This window comes from Equus przewalskii, chromosome 6 (assembly GCF_037783145.1).
Source record: "Equus przewalskii isolate Varuska chromosome 6, EquPr2, whole genome shotgun sequence".
NCBI classification, from domain to species: domain Eukaryota; kingdom Metazoa; phylum Chordata; class Mammalia; order Perissodactyla; family Equidae; genus Equus; species Equus przewalskii.
Window position 1 is genome coordinate 46,127,694 of NC_091836.1, and position 20,141 is coordinate 46,147,834.

The window sequence follows — 20,141 nt, forward strand, 5'->3', positions numbered from 1 at the left end:
CCCAATGTTTGACAGGAAGCTCCTCCCCTCTTGTCAGGAGCGATCCCTCCTGAAGGGGGTTCCCAGCGATGAGCAGCAAAAACCCCAGGAAGGGGAGAGGGAAGAAAAGGAGCTTGTGAGGCAGGCGGAGGTAAAATTATAAGGTTGCAGCTGTCAAGGCAGAAAGAGGGGGGAAAAGGCAAAGCGATTCCACTATTAGGGACTCGGTATGAAACACGGAATTCACAACAGCCGAAAACCTCGGCGCTTTGTCTGTGGAAACAGAGACGCAGCGGCCTGCAGGCTGGGAGGGCATGCGGAGCCACCCTGCCCGCAGCCAGCTCAAAGGCAGCACGCAGATCCTAAGACCCCGCCAGACCCAGTGCGTGCCCACCTCACGGGCTGCAGGCCACTCCCCACAGTGCCTTCTCTTAGATGCTCCTGTCCTCTCTGCCAAGCCGTACCTCGGAGGGGCCAAAGCTGGAAACAAAAGGGGAAGAGGGGCAGCCGTGCCCTGCACACAGCGGTGCCCCTTTCGTGGACAGGAATGGATGGTGGAGGAAGGTTTCCTGTGCCCATCCAGAAAAGGGCAAACCCAGGTCTCCTGGGGAGGCCTCAGAGCAGAAGCCCGGCCAGGTGTGCCTTCTGGAGAAGCCAGAGTGTGGCCAGCGTCCCTGCAGGATGGCAGTGGGAAGGGACAAGCCCTTCCACCCCTGCACAGCGTCCTCCCAACTCCTCCCACCCAGAGAGGCTCTGAGGCTCCAGCTGAGGGTGAGGGTCTGAGCCCCTCACTCCCAGGTGCCTTGGTGGGTGGGCAGTGAGGACATGGGCGGGGGCAAGGGCAGGTGCCCCAATATGGGTCCTTGCTGCCGAAGGAGGGAAAGGCCTGCCAGAAAAAGGAGAGGAACAGATGGGAGTGTCCCCAGCCTGTGGTCCCCTGTTACCCGCCGCAGGGTCAACACGCTGGGGCTGGCGGACTGGGCTGCCTGCTCTCTCCTACCTCCGTGGCGACAGACCTGCCGAGCCCCCTGGGCTGAGCTCTGTGGACAGAGCACCAGAGAGTCCTCAGGGCCCTCCTCTGGCCCGACCTGTCCATCGCCACAGTCAGGGAGTGCTACAGTCAGGGTGCCCCACTGTGACACCCCTGACCTGGGTGCAGGATCATTCTCTGCCGTGGGGGGCCGTCCTGTTCGTTGCATGACAGTTAGCAGCATCTCTGGCCTTAGCCCACCAGATAGATGCCAGCAGTGACAACTGAAACCATCTCCGGATGTGGCCAGAAGCCCCCTGGAGGCAGAATGGCCCCACTGAGAAGCCGTGTGCGCTGTGATCAACGTGTCCCCTTCTTGGAGCACAGCACACGCAGCTCTGGGCTAGCACGGGCACAGACCAGGTGCTTATATTTGTCCCCACAAATCAACTGGGGCTGGTGGCTGCGCAGCCGCCTCAGAAGAGAGCCACTATCCCACCCTGGCAAGTGCCACCACGTATCCTCCATTCTGTGCCTGCGAAGGCCCATTCCTTCAGCATGGGGCCCGTGAGGTCAGCGTGACGGAGCCTCCCCCGCCCTCCCCATGCTCAGCCCTGCTGACCTATTGTGTCACAGTAGAGCCCATAGTAGGACCCTGGCCTGCCCCCCCAGGGCTGCCCAGCCCTCGGGAAGGGCTGTTGTCCCTGCACCATACCAAAACAAGGGGCTTTTAATAGCAGCTTCCTTGGGGCTGGGCTCCCCCCACCCCTCGCTGCTCGCTCAGCCCTGCTCCTGACGGTGGAGCCACAGCGCCCTGTAATTATGGCAATTGTAATCTCTCTTACTAACAGGTAGATTAATAGCGAGGCAGGTTCACAAAGAGCCCCAGAAAGGAGCTACTCAGCTGCTGAGCGGGCAGGAAGGGCCTGACACTTCGCAGCAAGTGTGTACACGGCTGACGTGAACACTCGCTCCGGCTGAAGAGGCTCAGGGCCTGCAATGTGGCCAGCTGTTCCCCTGGGAGGCCTGGGTACTCACTGTGTGACCGAGAACAGGTAACCGCACTCTCCCTGGCCTTCTCTGTCTTCGTGGGAGCAACAATTGTGAACCTCACAGTTCCCTCTTAAGTCCTTGGGGGGGATTCGAACTGACTTTACACACGCACCCAACCCACACTCGTCCACAGACACCCAGCTCCTGACACTCTGACACACACGCAGAGACACTCACAGGGTAACATGTACTGAAAAATCTGTCGAGGAAAAGAACGGACCAAGCTTCATAAACACATGTGCCACCCATGATGGTCCGGCCACGGGCCCCCTAGGCCCTGGGCGCCTGGCACTGCCGCCAGAAGAGGTGGGACGAAGGTCGGCTCTCCTGGTCCTGCACAACCGCCTCCCGTGCCATGCCTCACAGGCCTCCCCGTGGGCCTCCCCCTCACAGCGCCTGGGGGCAGTCCAGTTCTGGAAAGAGGGGGCATCGAGGAGAAGGGGTGGGGAAGAAGGGGAGCCAGAGGCCCGAGACACTGCAGCACTGATGGGCCAAGGAGATGGAGAAAGTGACAGAAGGCCCGGGTTCAGGGCGAATGAACACACGTGTGTGCACATGCAGACGCGAGGGCACACAGCAGGAACCACTGGGGACTGAGCCCAGGGAGCGCACGCTCACACACACATGCCTAGGAACTTGGGGAGGAGATAGCCCTGGCCCTGGGGAAGGACACAAGAGGCTGTGTGTGCCAGGCTGTGGGGGATGCCATCTCTGGGGCACAGGGTGTGTGTGTGTGTGTGTGTGTGTGTCTGTCTGAAGACAGAGTTTGCAGCCTGGAGGGAGGGGCTCACCCTCTCTTAGCCTCCCCTCCACTCACAGGAGGACCCGCACCTTGCCAGACAGGCCCAGGGTCCTGGCAGCAGATGGCGGGGCCGGCCTCGGGGGTCGACAACAGCTGCTTCCTTAGGAACTCCGGGAGCACGTGCCAGTGGCCACCATGGGCTTGCACCTCAGTGCTGGCACTAGGGGTGGCAGCACAGGGTACAGCTGGGGATGTGGTGAGAGGGACCCTCAGGTGCCATCTGCAGGCATCGAATTTCCAGACCGCAATTTAACAATACACACACAGAGTCTTCAGAAGAGTCTATACCCACGGCCTGGTAGTTCACCTGCTAGGGAGCCTTGTCTGAAGTTCACAAACAGAGCTACAAAGCTTAAAATGCACCAGGATGTCCGTCCCAGCAGAATCTACAATTTAAGGCCTCCACAGACCAGGGATTATATCAACTCTGGCATGCCGACGTCTCATGCAACCATTTAAAAGCACGCTTGTATTTTTTTTTTCAATAAGCACCTATCACATAATTTCTCATTTCCAAAATGAAAAGGGGATAGAAGTCATTAAAAATGTCAAGGGAGGCCAGCCCAGTGGCGTGGTGATTAAGTTTGCGGGCTCTGCTTCAGTGGCCCCAGGTTTGTGGGTTCGGATCCCAGGGGCAGACCTACACACCGCTCATCAAGCCGTGCTGTAGCACTGACCCACATACAAAATACAGGACGACTGGCATAGATGTTAGCTCAGGGCAAATTTTCCTCACCAAAAAAATAAAGAAATAAAAATTAAAATGTCAGGAATTAAGGGCAATACAGCTAATAAGGAAAGATGCTAAACCACCAAAAATTAGTTTTTTGTTTTTTGGTTTTTTTAAAGATTTTATTTTTTTCCTTTTTCTCCCAAAAGCCCCCCGGTACATAGTTGTATATTCTTTGTTGTGGGGCCTTCTAGTTGTGGCATGTGGGACGCCACCTCAGCGTGGCCTGATGAGCAGTGCCATGTCCGTGCCCAGGATTCGAACCAACGAAACACTGGGCCGCCCGCAGCAGAGCATGCGAACTTAACCACTCGGCCACGGGGCCAGGCCCCAAAAATTAGTTTTTGAAAAACCATGATGTGGTAGACTACACAAGGGTGTTATATTTTAAAAGCAGCACCCAAAAGCATTTATATTATAAACTCCAATTTTTTAAAAATAAAATGTATGCATGAATAGGTATAAAAAATGCAACAAAAGGTTCATAGCGGTTATTTGAGTGATAGAATTTTGATAATTTTTATTTACTCCTCTAGACTTTGTGCTTATTTGGTATTTTTATGATGAACATGTACTGGCTTTGTAATCCGAAAAGTAACATTTTTAAACCAGTGGATAATGACAGACTATCCCCGTGTGACTCTCTCCCCTCGTCACAGAAGAACACAGCTCTGCGGGCCCAGTGAGCCCGTGTCAGCCAGGCAGGCCTCCGCCTCGGGAACAGCCACACTCAAGTGGACTCCCGGCCAAGCGACACAGAGCAGGCAGGGGGCGATCCCTCGAACCACTGTCACACCGCAGCACGCACAGCCCCAAGACTGGGCACTGCGGACTTTGGAGGGGAAAGTGGGGGCCAGAGAAAGTCAAGGACAGGCACTTGGGGTCTAAGGAAAGCGATTCAAGCCCAGAGAGGAAGTGGCTGGCTGGAGAGTCTGAAGGTGGAGAGGGGAGAGCTGGGAACTCACTGGAACAGCGATGGGACCGACTCTAAGGTCTGAGACAAGTGAGGGGCAGCAGCGGCGGGACAGGCTTTGGGGTCGGCCCAAAGAAGCGGCTGTGCGTGCGAGTGTGTGAGAAGTGCACTGTTCGCATTCCTTTAATAATTCATTGTTAAGGACCAAATCCAGCCACCAGAGCCGGGAGCCTAGGGACCAGCTGGGGGAGGCAGCCATCTCCAGCCCTGGAGGCCAGGCCAGAGGCTCCCAGGAGGAGAGAGAGGGCAGGGAGGGCAGCCACTGTCTGGGTCTGCCTGGGTGTCACACGAGGAGCCTGGAGGCTAGGGCTTCCGGGGAGCCTTCAAGCAAAAGACAAACAAGCCTGGAGGCCAGGGCCCGAGGCTGCTCGCTGCCAAGCCGCAGCAGGGCATGGGCTAGGCCGGCCAGGCGGGACACCCGGGGCGGGAGGGGATCCTCCACTGGGAGCTGGAGGCCTCGAGGGTGGGCGGCTGCCATGAGTACGGAGGATGTGGGCTGGCTGGGGAGGCAGAGGGAAGGCCTGGGCCTGGGCAAGGGTGGGGCTGGCTGAGTGGCCTGTGGCCCACCGAGCAGGGGCTCCTCTACCAAGGGCTGGGGTGGAGGAGGGGGCCAGGAAGAGGGCTGCTCTTTCGCCATTTTCCTGACACCTCATTCCCGTAAAGGGAAAAAAACAAAATTCTGAGAAACCAAGTCCCTTCTAATCCATTAACCCACAGTTTCTCACTTGCCTGCCACATTCCTTCCAGCCTTCCAGAAGCTTCCACCACTCCTCATCGGTCAGGATTCTCCCCTCGTGATGCCCACTCAGAAAGCACAGCACTCACTCTCCCCTACCTTCACTCCCTTCCTTCATCAGCCCCATTTCTGATTTTTATGCCATTTCGTGCCTTTGTGTCATCTCAAGGATGGCCATCAGCTGCTTCCCACCTAAAGGTGATTCAATATTCAAAATAGGTTTATGGGGTTGTATAAAACTATATGCTGGGTGACAGACAGATGCAAAGGCAGAGAAAACATAGTCCCAGCCCCAAGATTCCAGCCTAGCAAGAGAAACCCACAAAATTAAGTACAAAGAGAAACAGGGGAGCAAAATTACCTGGCCCCCAGCTGAGCCCGGGTCCAACTTGCATTCACACGGGTCCTCACCCAGCTGACGGCTCACTTCCATCAGACTCTCCAGAGTCGTGACAAGACACACAAAGGCAGGACTTGCCACTGTGAGAACACCCAGCCTCTCCCAGGACGGGTGCGCTGAAGAAGCCAACACACACCTCGGCCCACCATGCCGAAACCAGGGAACGGAGCTCTGGCTCCTGGGGGCGTCCGTGCCACCAGAGCGCTTTGTCGGAGAGGAACACAATCCAACAGGCCTTGCCAAACCATGCTGGCATCTGAGTAATTATATTAATGAATCTCTGAGTTACAAAATCTAATATTAGACAGTGTCTTCAGGACCATCGTCTTTAGTTACTGTCCCACGTGGCTGGGAGCACTCCTGGGCAGCAGAGTGGCTTGAACACACTGTGTGTGTGTATGTGTGTGTGTGTGTTGTTTAATTTAAAAGAAATGCATGTATTTGAAACTATGCCCAGAGATCTGTGTGCCGGGCCCATTTCATAAACCACGATACCATAAATGAGTGAGAGAAATCTGGCCCGTGCTCAGGGCAGGGGCCTCTCGTCTGGCCATCTCTCTCGGGCTGGCAGGACCCTGAGGATTACTACTCCGTGAAGCAGTGGCCTTTGTGTTCAAAGCCAGCACTGCCGCCCGCAGAGTCCCGTTGGCGCAGCAGTCAGGGCCTTGCCTGCAGCCCTGTGGGCCCTGCCTCACCATCCATGTTCATTAGCTGTCTCGATCCTAAGTCCAAACTGAAAAGTTGGGCTCGACACACACGGGGGCAGCCCGAGGCCCAGCGGACCCGCCTACTCTGGCCAACTACCTGGTGCAGAACAGACCACCGCATCGCCATCTTGGCCGTCGTCTGCAGGCCCCATCCCAGGCCAGCAGAAACAATGACCCAGTTGGCCACACTATGCATGTGGCCAGGGCCAGAGGGTGCCAAGTAAACTGCAGCCAGGTAGTAAACCAAACAGGCGCTAACCAGAGGTGAAAAGGAAAGTGTTCGCTCTCCTATCGCGATTACCTTTTGGGGATGCTGTGCAAACGTAACCAGCTATAAACGATAGCGGGCCGCTCCGAACCCGGCTTTCTGTAAACTCCGCCTGCCAGGATAGGTTTCGCTACCTCGTCTGCTCCATTTGTGACAATTCTTTGGGTGCCAGAGTCCTCCCCGGCTGCTGGGTCTGGGAAACAAGCCTTTGTGGCAGGGTTCCGGCCCTGGGACTGGCACCCTCAGGGGCCCGTGGGCCCGGTGGCAGCAGCGGCCTGCCCAGGTCGACGTGGGAAGAGCTGGCCTGGAAGGTGGGGGAAGCGGGCAGGTTTTTCCTCTTGGAAACTCGTCAGTAGGCAATAAGGGATCGCTGTTTAATGATTTTTCCATTATTATTATTTTTTTAAATAACCAGCAAAAGCTCCACACAAGTGCCACGCTGCCTGACGGGGCTTACTCTCAGCGCTGTCCTAGCTGCCAAGGGCCTCTGAGCTTGGAGAGGAGCAAAGACCCCACAGAAGCCCCATGATTTCCTAGAGAAGGTCCCCCAGCCCCAGAACCCTACATGTAACCTATTAAAGTAGGAAACCAGAGCGGCGAGAAATTCAGCGAGGAGGCCAGGGCCATCTTGAGGAGAGTCGCCAGGCTCTCCTTGCCCTTGCCCTCCAAGGCACGGCTCCTCAGCCGTGCCACTGGTGACGTTTTGGCCAGATGACACCTCGTGGAGGAACTGTCCTGTGCGCTGGCCTTGACTCACTAGATGCTAACAGCACCCTCCCCTGGCTGTGACAACCACAAGTGTCTACTGACACTGCCAAATGCTCCCTGGGGCAGAAAACCACGGCTCAAGGGTGACCGAGCATCCTGGTTTGCAGGGGACAGAGGGGTTTCCTAGGACAAGGGACTTTCAGCACTGAAACCAGGAAACTCCTGGGCAAACTGGGAGGGGTCTGGGATGAGCGGGCCACCCACCCTCCCTCCCTCCCAGCTTCAGCCCCCCGACTGCCAACAAACAGCACCTTCCCTTCTACTCCCAGGGCTGTGAAGAGCAGCTCCTCACCACCCTATGTGAAGCCCACTCCCAGATACCCGAAGAGATTACACCCCACCCCACCCCACTGCTCCTTCCTGGGCCAAAATAGTCTTCTCAGCTCCTCTTTCCTCCTGGGCGCCATCTCCCAGTGCCATAACTTCCACGAGGCTCTCTGAGACTCGCGCCAAACTGCTCACATATTTCTTATATTACTAAGGCCGAAATTGGCCTGAAACCTCTGGTAGGGGAAGCGGGCCCGCCCTGGGGAAGACATGACTGGGGTGCAGGGCTCTGGCGTGCTCACGTTCAACTCCCCTTCTGCAAGCGGCCCCAGAGCCATGGAGAGGTCACTGGGGAGAGGGAAGGACGGGGAGAAACCACTTGGCTTCCCTGTTCTCCCTGGCATGTGGCTGGGTCTCCTATGACCTGCTACCCAGGGGAGGGGACCTGAGACCTTCTAAAGAGGAGAGGCAAGGAAATGGAGTTGCCCGCCCTGGCACTGGTTCAACAGTTGCAGGTGGAGGGCCTGTCTCACTCTCTCACACACACACACACACACACACACACATACACACACATACACACACTGTCCTCCGCTCAGGGGACCCCACCAGGGGCAGCCCCAGGCTCAGCAGCCCACCCCCCAAGCTTTCTATCCATTTGCCTCCTCTCTTTAAAGGCCTCTCTTCATTTGGTCCCCCAGGGAGCGTTTCTGTTACTACGGAAACAATGATGTCATGTGGCCGGGTGGGGCTGTAGGTCCCTCCCACCACCCCTAACTAGGTACCATGCCTGCCTACGTCACCATTCTGAAATTTATAGCCCAGCGCCGGGTATTTATAAGGTGGCTCTGTGGTGACCACAGATTCAGTGCAGGGCTGGTGGCTATTTATAGCCAGAGGATATACGCTTATTACACCCCCCCCACCCCATATTCTGGGCCACCGTGTTATATAACTGCCATTACGCAATAACGCCCATTATATAATAATTATGCGCTAATGGGGATATAATCTGCAGGCATAATAAGGACACACTCCCCAGGGCTGCACTCGCCGGCCTCCTGCAGGCCGCCTCCAAGGATCTCCTGATCTCTCCACACACTCTGCCCGGTCCAGAAGAGTCACCAGGTGTCACCCTACTCCCGGCTGTCATCGGCAGCCTCCCCTAGACCAGCAGACCCAGCCACAAAGCTCTCTCCAGATCCCTCCGCTCTGTCCTGTCCCTACCCCTGGCCTGGAGAGGACACTCTTCTCTGTCTTATATTTAAGCCCAGCACAAAGAATTATGACAGGCTAAATCCTGGAAGGCTGAAGGACACTTCACCCCCCATTTTAAAAAAGGAAAATAGCAGCAGCCGCCGCAGCCGCCGCCCCTGAAGGAGACTGTAGGGTCTAGAAAAGCCTTGGGGATGCCAGGCCAGTTGGCAGAGGGTCGGCGCCACACAGAGGGGCACCCTGCCACTCCAGGAAAGGGCCAGGAAGCCAGCTCCAGCGGCAAGGGGCCGGGGCCAAGCCGGGCGCAGCCAAGCAGGCCAGTTCTCAGCGGTCCTCCCTCACCTCAGAGTGCCCCCTCGCCCATGGTGGCCAGGCCTTGGGTTATACGGCCAGCAGGAATGCCCCCGAGCAGGATCCTGGCTGCTCAGACACCACCTCACGCTCTGCTGGTCACTCTGCTCCCTGGAAGGATAGAAACTGTCACCTCAGGGGACAAGAGGACAGGGACATCGGCTCTGCACCAGGGGTGAGGGGACATGAGTGGAATGGGCAGGGTATGGGAAAAGCTAAGACCACAGTGGCATTTGAAGGAGCCAGTTAAATTAGTCTAAATGTACCATCTGCTCTTAAAATAGCTATCTCTGTATTTAAAAGTTTGGGATATACGAACTGATGACAAAAATTAGAAGAACCTGCACGGATCGGGGAAGGGAGTCTCCCTCTGGTGCAGGAGGGTGATCTGGGGAGCCTGTCTCTTACATCTCTTCATTGTTTGAATTTTTGACAGAGTGTGTTTTACTATCGCAATATAAACAACATCAAATACGTCCTTTAAAAACAGGAGTGCGGACGCTCAGGTGACACTTCTGCTCATTGCACCCCATGTTGCAGAAACGGGTGTCTGCTGCTCTTTGCGGTATGAGATGGACCTGCTGGGGTCACGGGCTCACCATGGAGGCCTGGCAGCTGAGTAGCAGATCCCCTGTTCCGGTGCCCAGATCAGCAGCCCAGGCACAGAGAGATCACCATGCAAAGTATTGGGAGGGACGCTCAGGAGGAGACCCAGAGCCGGGCTCACGATTCTAACGCAGCAGAGGAGCCCCCAGACGGCTTCAGCCCAGGGGCCTGCTGCCCAGAAAGGGGAGAACAGCACAGGACATGCAGGGGGAACAGCTGGGGCTCAGAGGTTCTGTCGCCACTCGAGAAAAGGTAAATGAGGTCCTCAACTGGAGGAGAGAGGCAAGAGGTGATAGCGGGGGACATGACACCTGAATCCGTCTGTTTCTTCTAGGCCGGAGGTTCTTAGCTGGGGCAACTCTGTCCCCAGGGACACTTGGAAATGTCTGGAGATGCTTTGGTTGTCACACCTGGGGTGGGAGGGTTGCAGCCAGCATCCAGTGGGTCCAGGCCAGAGATGGTGATAACCTCACTACCATGCACAGGACAGTCCCATGACAGAATGATCTGGCCCAAAAGTCAACAGCGCCGGCGTTGGGAAACGCTACTCTACGGGGACTGATATGCATGGTTAAGAGGTTAACATAAGTGCCACAGAAGCAGGAAAATCTCTAGCTGGGAGCTGCCCTCTCCCGTAACGCAGCCCAGCATGCTGGGAGAGTTTTGACATACACAGCCCCAAAACTGACAACCTTTAGGAAAGGGGGAAGGGTGAGGGTCTGTGTGAAGGAGCATAAAAGGTAACGAAGAGCAGATTATTCCAAACTCCCAGCGACCGTCTGGTTAATTAGGATAATTACATTCACTTTTATTTCCAACTGCGATTCCAAGCAGACTCCCAGAAAAAGGGCGTGACAGAGCAAGGATCAGGGATGCCGGGACCCAGCCGAGCCTGCTGGTCCTGCGCCTGGCCTGTCCTGCACACTCTACCTGCCCTCCCCCAGCTACAGGCAGGGGCGCCAAGAAGCCCAAGGGGCTGCGGCGGCAGGGGAGGCTCCAGCTGACCCAGCCCGGCTATGCTCGCATGCTGCCTCTCAGGTCCAGCGACGAGGAAGGCCAGTGTCCAGGACAGCCAGGTGCCTGCTCTCTGTCCCCACCCCACATACTCAGCGGCTGGGGGAGCCCTTGAGCTGAGCCACAGGCTGGGCTCCGGCCCCTCTGTCGCAGCTCCTAGAGAGCTGCTGAGACCACGGGGACCCCTACCGCTTCCTCCTCCAAGACTCCACCAAGGCCAGCAATCTCAGTGAAGTGCAAGGCACAGCAAGGCCTGAAGAGGGAAGCCCAGGGGCTCAATGACCCGGACCCTGGGGTCCTTCTGTGGGAAACTCATCGTGGGAGCCAAGTGCCTTGACGTCTCTGCACTTGGGCCCTGCCTGCCTCGTTCAGCCACTGCGAGGACGCAGCTCCCAGCAGGCTGAAAAGGCTCGGCCAGCTGACGACCACGAGAGAATTCCTCACCATCTCTCAAGGTGCAGTTCAGGCAGGTCATCTTCCAGGAAGACTCCCAGGTCCCCGGGTCTGGTTCGCCAATTCCTCACTACACACGGAGACCCCTGTGTGTCCCCAGCACACCCACCCACAGCTGGGAGCACAGCTTTAACACTAGCATCCATGTGAGAATTTGGGTGGTTAACACGTGGACAGGACTCAGCGCGGTGCTCGACTATATTGGGCTTTCTTTGAAAAACCGGAATTAAAGCAGGGGACGGAGACCAAGGGTGTGCCCCCTCCTCCATCAACAGGGGACGAGAAGTTGTTGGGAGCCTGGACAAATGGGTGCCCTTTAAGTTACTGGATGTTCCCCAAATAACAGCAAATGATGGCCCTAACCCCGGGGCAGGGGCATGCCAGGTCATCATTAAGACGTCAAAAGTGAGGAGAAGAGCCAGAACATGCTCCCACCGATGGACAGGCCATGGTGGCTGGTGGGGGACAAGTCACTTGGGAGACAGGCCCACAAAGGGCAGCCCCAAAATATAAAAAAAAAAAAATCCCCAGAGGGCCAGAAACTCAGGTATTAGATAGGCCACAGAGGGGAAAGGCCGGCTCAGCCACACCTCCTCGCAGCCCCTCTGCCTGCTGGGACCCTCCTCCAATGCCAACAACCCATCGGCTCAAACACGCTTAAAATGGCGACGGCGGCCTGTGGGGCCGGGCGTTTGTCGTGCTGTTTTCCACGGTGCCCTCAGTGCCAAGAAAAACCTATCATCAGAAATGCCATCAGCTATATTTATCTATCTCTCAGCCCCCCAGCCTCCTCCTCCCGTCTGCCAACCAGGCCCTGCGGAGCCCCCCTCACCCAGTGGGCACACTTCCCTGTTGCTGACGCCTGTGACCACCTGCCCAAGTCTGGCTCTTGGGCGCTCTCTTCCCCAGCCCTGGCGATCGGGCCTCCACACGGGCACACACACACCAGCGGGTTGCAGCCCTGATTACTGGGCTGTGGTGGCAGACCCACGTGTACTTCAAGACGCACCCCCACAGGCGCTGCTCTGGGTGTCTCTCGTCCCAAACCGAGGTGCAGGTGGCCCCCCGTCTCCTTCAGTCTCAGTTCCCTGCACGTCGGGGCCTCGGCAGCACTGGCTTGCCCTCAAGTCCTCTAGAGCCATGGGCCTGGTCCTCCAGGAGGGTACCTACGCTGCAGCATCTCACAAGCCAGCCATCACAGAGAGACAAGAGGTAGGGGTGAGAGAGAAGCCTGGGAGGACAGGGGCTCACCCCGGCCCGTGGGCACCACTGCCGGCAGGACACAGGCAGCTGGGAAGACCGCGCAGCCCTCCGCTTCACTCCCTGATGGAGAGTGCAGAACCCCAGCCTGTATTTCAAGATGCTAAGAACTTCCAAGGAATATGCATGCTAGAAGGACCCCCACCCCCCTCCCAGCCACGACAGAAAGGGCAGAATCTGGGATGCTCAAGGGGAAGGGCACAGTCAAGGCTCGGGACCACTCAAATCCCGCAGCCTCTGCCGGGGATGCGGCTAACAGGGAACAGGCTGTGGTGCCGGGCGCCTCAGCCCTTTGCTGACCCCAGCTGCAGGGCCCCGCCCTGACCCGTCCCACCCTCAGGCCTAATACAGAACGTCTGAAGGTGCGTCAACGCTACATCCTCAACCCGGCCCCTCCTCCTCTCGTTTGGGGGAGGGCAGCCCACACTTCCCGCCCCAGCCCTCTTCCCAGAAGGCCGCCCCTCGCCTCCGAGCCCCCAACTCAGAAAGGAGTTCCAGGGAGCTGACTCCACTGAGAATGAAGCAACCCAAATAAAAATTTTAAAACCCAGAAGCTCTTTCTCTCCTGCCCCCTCCCCCTCCGCTGGCAAATGAAAACAAACAAGAAATCAAAGAGGCCTTTTGTGCGAGCACCGCGCTGACACGGCTGGGGCCTTTGAAAGGACTTCTGAATCGGACACTGAAGGATAAAATAACTGAAGCGTGGCAGCTCCTGAGCTGGGGGTGGGACCGACGGGGCAGAGAAAAAGGGGTGGGGAGGGAGCCACCTTCTTCCCTGGGCAGAAAGGGGGCCGCTCAGCTGGGCCTCTCTGCCCAGCTGCTGTGGGACGCCAGAATAGGGGGAGGCCATGCAGGCACAGCCCTCTCTGGCCCCTTCCTCAGCACCCAAGTCTCAGCAGCACTAGAAGGCGGCCGAGACAGCCCCTCCTCCCTCTTCACAGCCCACCAGGAGCTTCCTCTGATGGAGCCCTGAGGGCTTTCCCTCCCTCCCGCATGGATCACGGCACAGTCACGCCTACAGGACAGCACCTTCTAGAAGTCATGGCGTGGCCTTCACTCAAGCCCTGTGGCCGCATGCAGGAGTCTCTCCTTAGAAGGGCCTTGCTCACACTAGGTTCACCAAGCGTGTATTTCATAAATAAAGGAAATTCGACCATACTTTGGCAGTGCCAGAAAGTACAGTGAATTCTCAGGAAGTCCATCTGAACGTCTGGACCCCAGCCCTCCTGCTGCAGAACGGCCCTGCTTCCTCCGAGTGGGCATGGAACACAGCTCGTCGCCATGCTCAGGCTTCTTCTCACCCCGCACTCCCCCGGCTCAAGCTCAGACAAGGGTGCTTCTTTTCTTCCTCGAGCTACAGCTTCCAACTCAGCCAGCAGAGCGAGCACTCCATCAAGACCCCTGTGCATGGCAGCCAGCGAGACCCCTGACGGGTTGGGCAGACATGCTATGGACAGAGGAGACAGGAGCAGATGGCCAAGGAATCCCGGAAAGAGACCAAGCCCAAGGACTGGGTCTGGGCCTTGCTGGTCTTCTCTTTGAAGTCACACCTCCTCTGAGGCCAGCTTGAGCCCCATCACCCTTCCACACCACCAGAGCCAGGCACCCAGTCACAGTAACAGCAAAGGGGCCTAGGCCGGCTTCACGGGTCTGCCGCCGGGGCAGTCACGCAGGCCCCGTGCTTGTTTAATGCTCCAACCGTCATCACAGTGCAATTGCTCATCATTTTGAACTAGGAGCCCAGCATTTTCATTCGGCACGGGGGCCCCGCAATTTATGTAGCTGGAGGGCCCTGCAAATCAGGTAGCTCCCATGGGATCCTAAGGCACCTGGAGTGTCCGTGCTCAATTCTGAACGCTCCAATTTAAGAGGACCTCAAGGGGGTGGTGACTAAAACGGCAAGGGCTCGAGGAGCTGTGTCAAGTGCGGGAAGCGTGAGGGACTGGCAAGCGTTTGGCCTGGAGAAAGGACAGCTTCCTGGGGAGAGGGGTGGAAAGGAACCACGACAGCTGCCTTCCGTATTACAGGCTGCCACGTTACAGAAAAATTAGCTCTCACCTGGATCGTCCCTTAAGACAGAAATAAGACCGACAGGTAAAGGTAACAGGGAAAAGGCCTGGGGCTCACAAAATCCGAACAATAGTAATGGCAGCAGCTGCCGTCCCCTGCTCGCCTGCTATGTGCCGGTATCTTTACCCGATAGACAGTTTAATCTCTCCAACCATCCTCTGAGTTAGATGAACAGAAGAATTTTACAATGACCAAAGCTGACCTTTGAACAACAGTGACATCTCTTCCGGGATGTTCTAAAGCGGACGCTCCGCTGGGTTGGAAGATAATCCCTGTATCTTGCTAATTTTATGAATCTGGTTCCTGGGCCCTGCAGTCTTTGCTGGCCCTGGCACCAGATGGCGCTGCCTCAAAGACACAGACCAGTGGCATTTCTGGGCCTAGGAAAAAGGAGGCAGCGGGTGAGTGGCTCAGGGGCCACAGTAGGGGCTGGCCTCCTGAGAGGGTAGCTGGTGCTCCTGTGACCCTTTCTACGCACTCGAACCAGAGCCACTAGACAGGCCGGGTGTCCAGCACAGGCTTGGCGGTGGGGGGGGGGGGTATCGCTGGCATCGGCCTCATCTTGGCAGGGCTAACAATGCCCTCCGACACCAAGGAAGGACGCAGACGAGAAACCCTCCCTCGGACCCAAAAACCACCACTCACCGCTCACGGCAAACCCCAAGCCCTGAAGCAGAGGGCAAAGCCTAGGAAGCTCTTACACCGGAGAAGGGCGACCTTGCACTTGAACAAGTTCACGGGTGCCAGGCCATTTCCTGTGATAGGTAAGGCCCAGCCACCCCAGGACCCGGAGGCGAGGCGGAGGCAGAGTCTCCTCTCAGCGCGGCGCAGTGAACAACCCAGGGGGGCACAGCCCTCAGAGGCCAGACGAGGAACCCCCGCACCCCTGACAAACCACCTGGTTCCTTCAACAACAACCCAAAACCGCCAGAAAAGAAACCAAGATGAAGGAGGTGGAGGAGGAGGACCAACGCCCAGAGGTTAGGAGTCGTGAAAGACCATCAACCCATCGCAAGGCAGGGACCTGATCTGCATCCTGTTCCAGACAGACAAACAAAATCTGCAGGTTAGGGAAATGTGAACGCTGACTGGCTATCTGACCGTACGAAAGAAATGGTCGATTATTTCTAGGTGTGATAGGACTATTGCGGTTATGTTTTTCAAGAGTCCTCATCTTTAGAGATGTGTACAGAAATATTTACAGATGAAAAGCAATGATGCCTGGATTTTCTTCTCAACAACCCAGCGTGGGTGGGCAGCGGCGGGTGTGGATGAACCGAGACTGGACATAAGTCGGCAACTGTTGGCACTGGCGGCGGGGGTTCCTTCCACATGCGGCTTTCTCCATCATGAAAAAGCTGAGATAAAGCAAAGAGCCACCACGCAGATACCGGGACTTTGTGGGCCTCCACTGGGGCCCATGAGAGGGATCTGACGGGGAGAAGATGAGTCTCCATTCAGTAAAGCGTTTTATTGCTGTCCTCTCTGAGGACAAGGCCTAAGGCCAGGGAAGGTCTAAGCACACCCTTCACCTTCAGAGCCCTGTAGAAGCTTCGGACATAGTCTAGCAGCACTTCCGGGCCAGCTTGGCCATCCTTCGTCACACAAGCAGAGGACTCCTGGCCCCATACTCCCCTCTGTCTCCAGCCACCTGCCCTGGAACACCCATTTTGGGTGGAAGGACATCACCAGCCTCCTCCCCATGGTAGTGCTCTCTGATCCTGCTCTGCCGCAACCTTCGCTCCTAAATGGGCCAGACAGACGCACAGCAGCGAGAAGCCTTCCCATCAGGAAGGCTGTCTTCATGGGGGCCACACACACCACACGCTCTGGGCAGCCTTTTGGGCCCTAGGATTCTGTGAGTGGAGCTCCTGACGTCACCCACGCGTCCTTTATTCCTTCTCATGATGCCACCTCTTGAAGCTTCATGTGGGGCGAAACAAGGGCCCATGAGGGCCATGGATGACAATGGCACCTAGTGGTGAAGCTAGGCCCCTAGTCTTACCACCATGTCAAGTTTGCTTATCGTCAAACCCGGCACCACCAGCTCAGCCCAGATCAGGTTCTCCAGCCCAGTTTTAAAGGAAGAAAAGCACTTCTTTTAGAGTCCAAAGCAACTCTTATCTGAGCCCTTGCCACCCCAGCCCCCACCCCCAGTTTATACTGGGAAGAAGGAAAAAGTGGCGCCCTACTGAGCATGTCTGCAAATGTGGACACGGAAAAGGCCATGCTGTCAGATCGACGCCGTTTGGGGGCTCAGCCAGGAGAAGACATTTTATGACAAAATGGGGGCGCTTGAGAAGAAGCTGTGCCCACTCCGCACCCTCTCAAGACCACCTACCCAAGGCCCATTGGTGGCCCATGCTACACCAACTCACCCCTCCTCCTTCAGGAAGCCACGCTTGAATTAAACTCCAGCAAGAAAAATCCTACCTTTATGGACACTATCTGGAGTGCAGGGACATGAATTAGGACAATTTCTTATAATTCGTCTATCAGTTCTCCACTCAGCTTTGGTCAAGGAACTCGGCCTCAGCTGGGACAGAGGTGGCCTCATGGCACACATGCAATGGAGCATGAATTCACTCCTACTCCTCGGCAAATGATCTCATTATAGACTGGGGGGGGGGGAGGGCGGGCGGGGACACGTCCATTCTCCCGACACCTGCCTGGTCAGTCCAGGAGCCAGCAGGCTGGCCAGGAAACGGTCTCCTTCCTCACACACGCTCCATCCTATCTCAACCCCATGCTGGCAGCAGCCAAGAATCTGGCCTAAAATGAAAGAGGCCAGGGAAACAGCCCAGCTACAGGGACCCAGCTAGAGAGCAGCTTAGGAGGAGGCCAGCTAGGAGGGGGATGAGGGCTGACTTCTGTCTTAGAGGCCCCTAGTTCCAAAATCAGGAGGTACCGAATCCTCTCGCGGAGGAGCTATCTGCCAGACGCAAACCTGCCCAGAGCCACCCCCAACACCACTAGGCACATACATACCCTCCCCACTCTGACCTGCTGTGTAGACAGAGAAGGAGGAGATAACTTTTAAAATTTGTCTTTAGTCTCTTTTCCAGAAAAAAAAGGGACGAATGGGGGAGAGGACTGGCAGTTGGTCATTCTTGGTGCGGAGGTGTAACAGTCACACAGGGCCAGGTGCAGGCCTAGAAAGATCCGCAGGGGTAGTTCAGGGCAGGGGCTGGGTGGGTCCACTGATTCCATCCAACTCCCAAAGCCACCTCTCAGAAGGAGAGAAGGAGCAAGAAGAGAGGCCTCAGGTCTCCTCTTCCTCGCAGAGCTCTCCAGCACACGCACTCTCTGCTCATCCCAGGCCAGGGTCCGCTCCCCCAAATTTCAATTCTGGATTAGGTCATCCCGCTCCTCCCAACTTCCCAAACAGGCCAGGAGGTGACTGCAGCAAAGAAGTGAGCTGCTTTTCTTTTTTGTGAATGAACAGGAAGGAAGACGCACGCACACTTGCGGGAAAGCACCGTCACTAGAGTTGAAGTTAAGCCACATTCTCTCACATTCGCATAAAGAGAGAAAGAAGGGAAACGAGGGGGAAAAATTACTGGAATGGTGGAAAGGAAAACACACACACACACACACACACAGAAAGGTTTGGTCGCCCTCTCATTACAAGTTGGTCGGGCATAATGTAAACACACTTCTGCCTTGCTTAATCACAGAGGCCGCCCGTTTAGGTTTCAAAGGCGGCAGTAAATTGGGCGTAGCTGAGTGGAGGCTAAAAATTAACCAGCCATCTCTGTTTCAATTTGTAAGAAAACAAAAGCGGAAAGAAATTATAAAAAGGGAAAGGGTAGGGGGAAAAAACCCAAAAGGAACAGAGGAGGAGAACGGAACCACCGACCCGCACGCGAGTGAGAAGGGAAAAGCCGAGAGGAAAGCTGCCGACTTGGAACACAAAAGCATGAGGGAGCTTACAGTTTGGGGTCGTCTGCTCGCCTCTCTAAGACCTCCTCCCCAGCAAGGCCGCTCCCTGCCCTGCCCTGCCCGTGAGGGGCCTCTCTGCCCCAGCAGAGGTGCGGGGCGCGGGCAGCCCTCCGGGGGTCTCAGCGCTTAGGCAGAAATGCGGTGAAGGGGAAGAGCGCAAGGTTTTCACTCTACGAAATCAACCGCCTCTCCCGCTCGCCGACAGCCAAATCCTAGCCAAAACGCTCCTGCTCGGGCATCTGGGCCCCAGGATCCGCCCGCCTCTGCCTTGTCTCCTCTGTTCTATTCACCCTGTCTGGTGTCGGGGGTTTCACACGCCCCTCTCTCTGCCCAACTGCTGCCCACCCCGCTTGTGCCCAAGCCGGCTTTTCCACAGGACTGGAGGGGAAGCAGCAGGAAAGCCAGCACCTGCCCCACCACACTTCTTCTGACTCATTTTAAAGCAGAGCAACGAGTGACTTTTTCTGGTGGTGGTGATGATGGTATTCAGCACAAACTCTCACCATCGTGGATAATCCTGGGGCGCCCTGGCCCAAGTTGTAAGAGCTGCAGCGTCTTTGGGGGAAGCTAAGTCCCCAGAGATGGAGATGCAGGGAAATCGGTAACACGGCAGGGAGCAGGGAGCAGAGGAGGAAGAACAGAGAGGGCGGAGGGAAACGGAAGAAGGGAGAGGGAGCATCAGTGTGCTGCAGGCCTCGGCAGGCAGGACGGGCGCCCCAGTTAGGCCCACTGCGAGGATTGGTGGGAAGGAAGAGGAACAATAAACAGAACAAATGCCAGCAAGTCAAATAAAGCGGGGGGATTGAGAGCGACCTACCCGGAGTGTGGACAAAGTAAGCCAGATAAAGATCCAGTTCTTTGATTGTGACTCCAATGTGATGAGGCTGCACGCACAGGCCGGGGTTCGAGCACTGGGGCGACTTGTAGAGCCGCTCCCCGTCAGTACTTTCCAGGGGGATCCCCTTAAACAAAATCACCATGACCAGGTCCAGCCGCCACACCTTGTCGGCCTGGCGCAGGCAGTCAATCCGCCGGATCTTGCCCTTCTGGTCGGGGTTGGAGAGCACGCAGCAGGGGGCCTTCTTGCCCGTGATGGTCAGCACGAAGTCCTCACGGAACTCGGGCCGGATGTCCTTGCGCAGCTTGGCCAGCAGCCGGGATGCCCACTTCTGCTTGATCTCGGGCTTCTCGCCCAGCAGCTCGTCCTTCACCGCCCGCTCCTCGTCCTTCGACATCCGCTTCTCGTGCTTCTTGAAGTACTTGCGCTTCCGAGCCTGCAGGTTAAACCAGGTGTAGGAGAAGGCGCGGACGTGAGGCAGCAGCGCCTCGATGAACGGGTGGAACTCATCCTGCAGGCGGCAAGCCGGGAGCATGCGGGGCGAGGGGGACGGGAGGAGGGGAAGACGGGTGAGGGGGAAAGAGAAAAGGAGAAAAGAAGCGTTAGAAGGGGGCACAAGAAAAATCGCCTTCTCCTCCTCCTCCTCCTCCCCCCGTCAGGGACAATCTTCTCTTGCAACTGTTCTAGGAAAGTGCGGTCTGGAGCCACCACCAGCCTAGCCAGCCGCTTGCTCCCATCT

The 20,141-nt window shown here is 56.7% G+C and overlaps 1 protein-coding gene across 19 annotated transcripts in view; it reads right to left on the reverse strand.

Annotated features, from left to right (window-relative positions):
• The window catches only part of NFIX (nuclear factor I X), a 90,929-nt gene that overhangs the window by 43,974 nt on the left and 26,814 nt on the right, over nucleotides 1-20,141 (reverse strand). For all 19 annotated transcript variants that reach the window (XM_070625338.1, XM_070625332.1, XM_070625328.1 and 16 more), the window contains exon 2: nucleotides 19,382-19,913. In XM_070625338.1, the coding sequence (XP_070481439.1) occupies nucleotides 19,382-19,913 (532 nt within the window). The remainder of the gene's footprint in view (nucleotides 1-19,381; nucleotides 19,914-20,141) is intronic.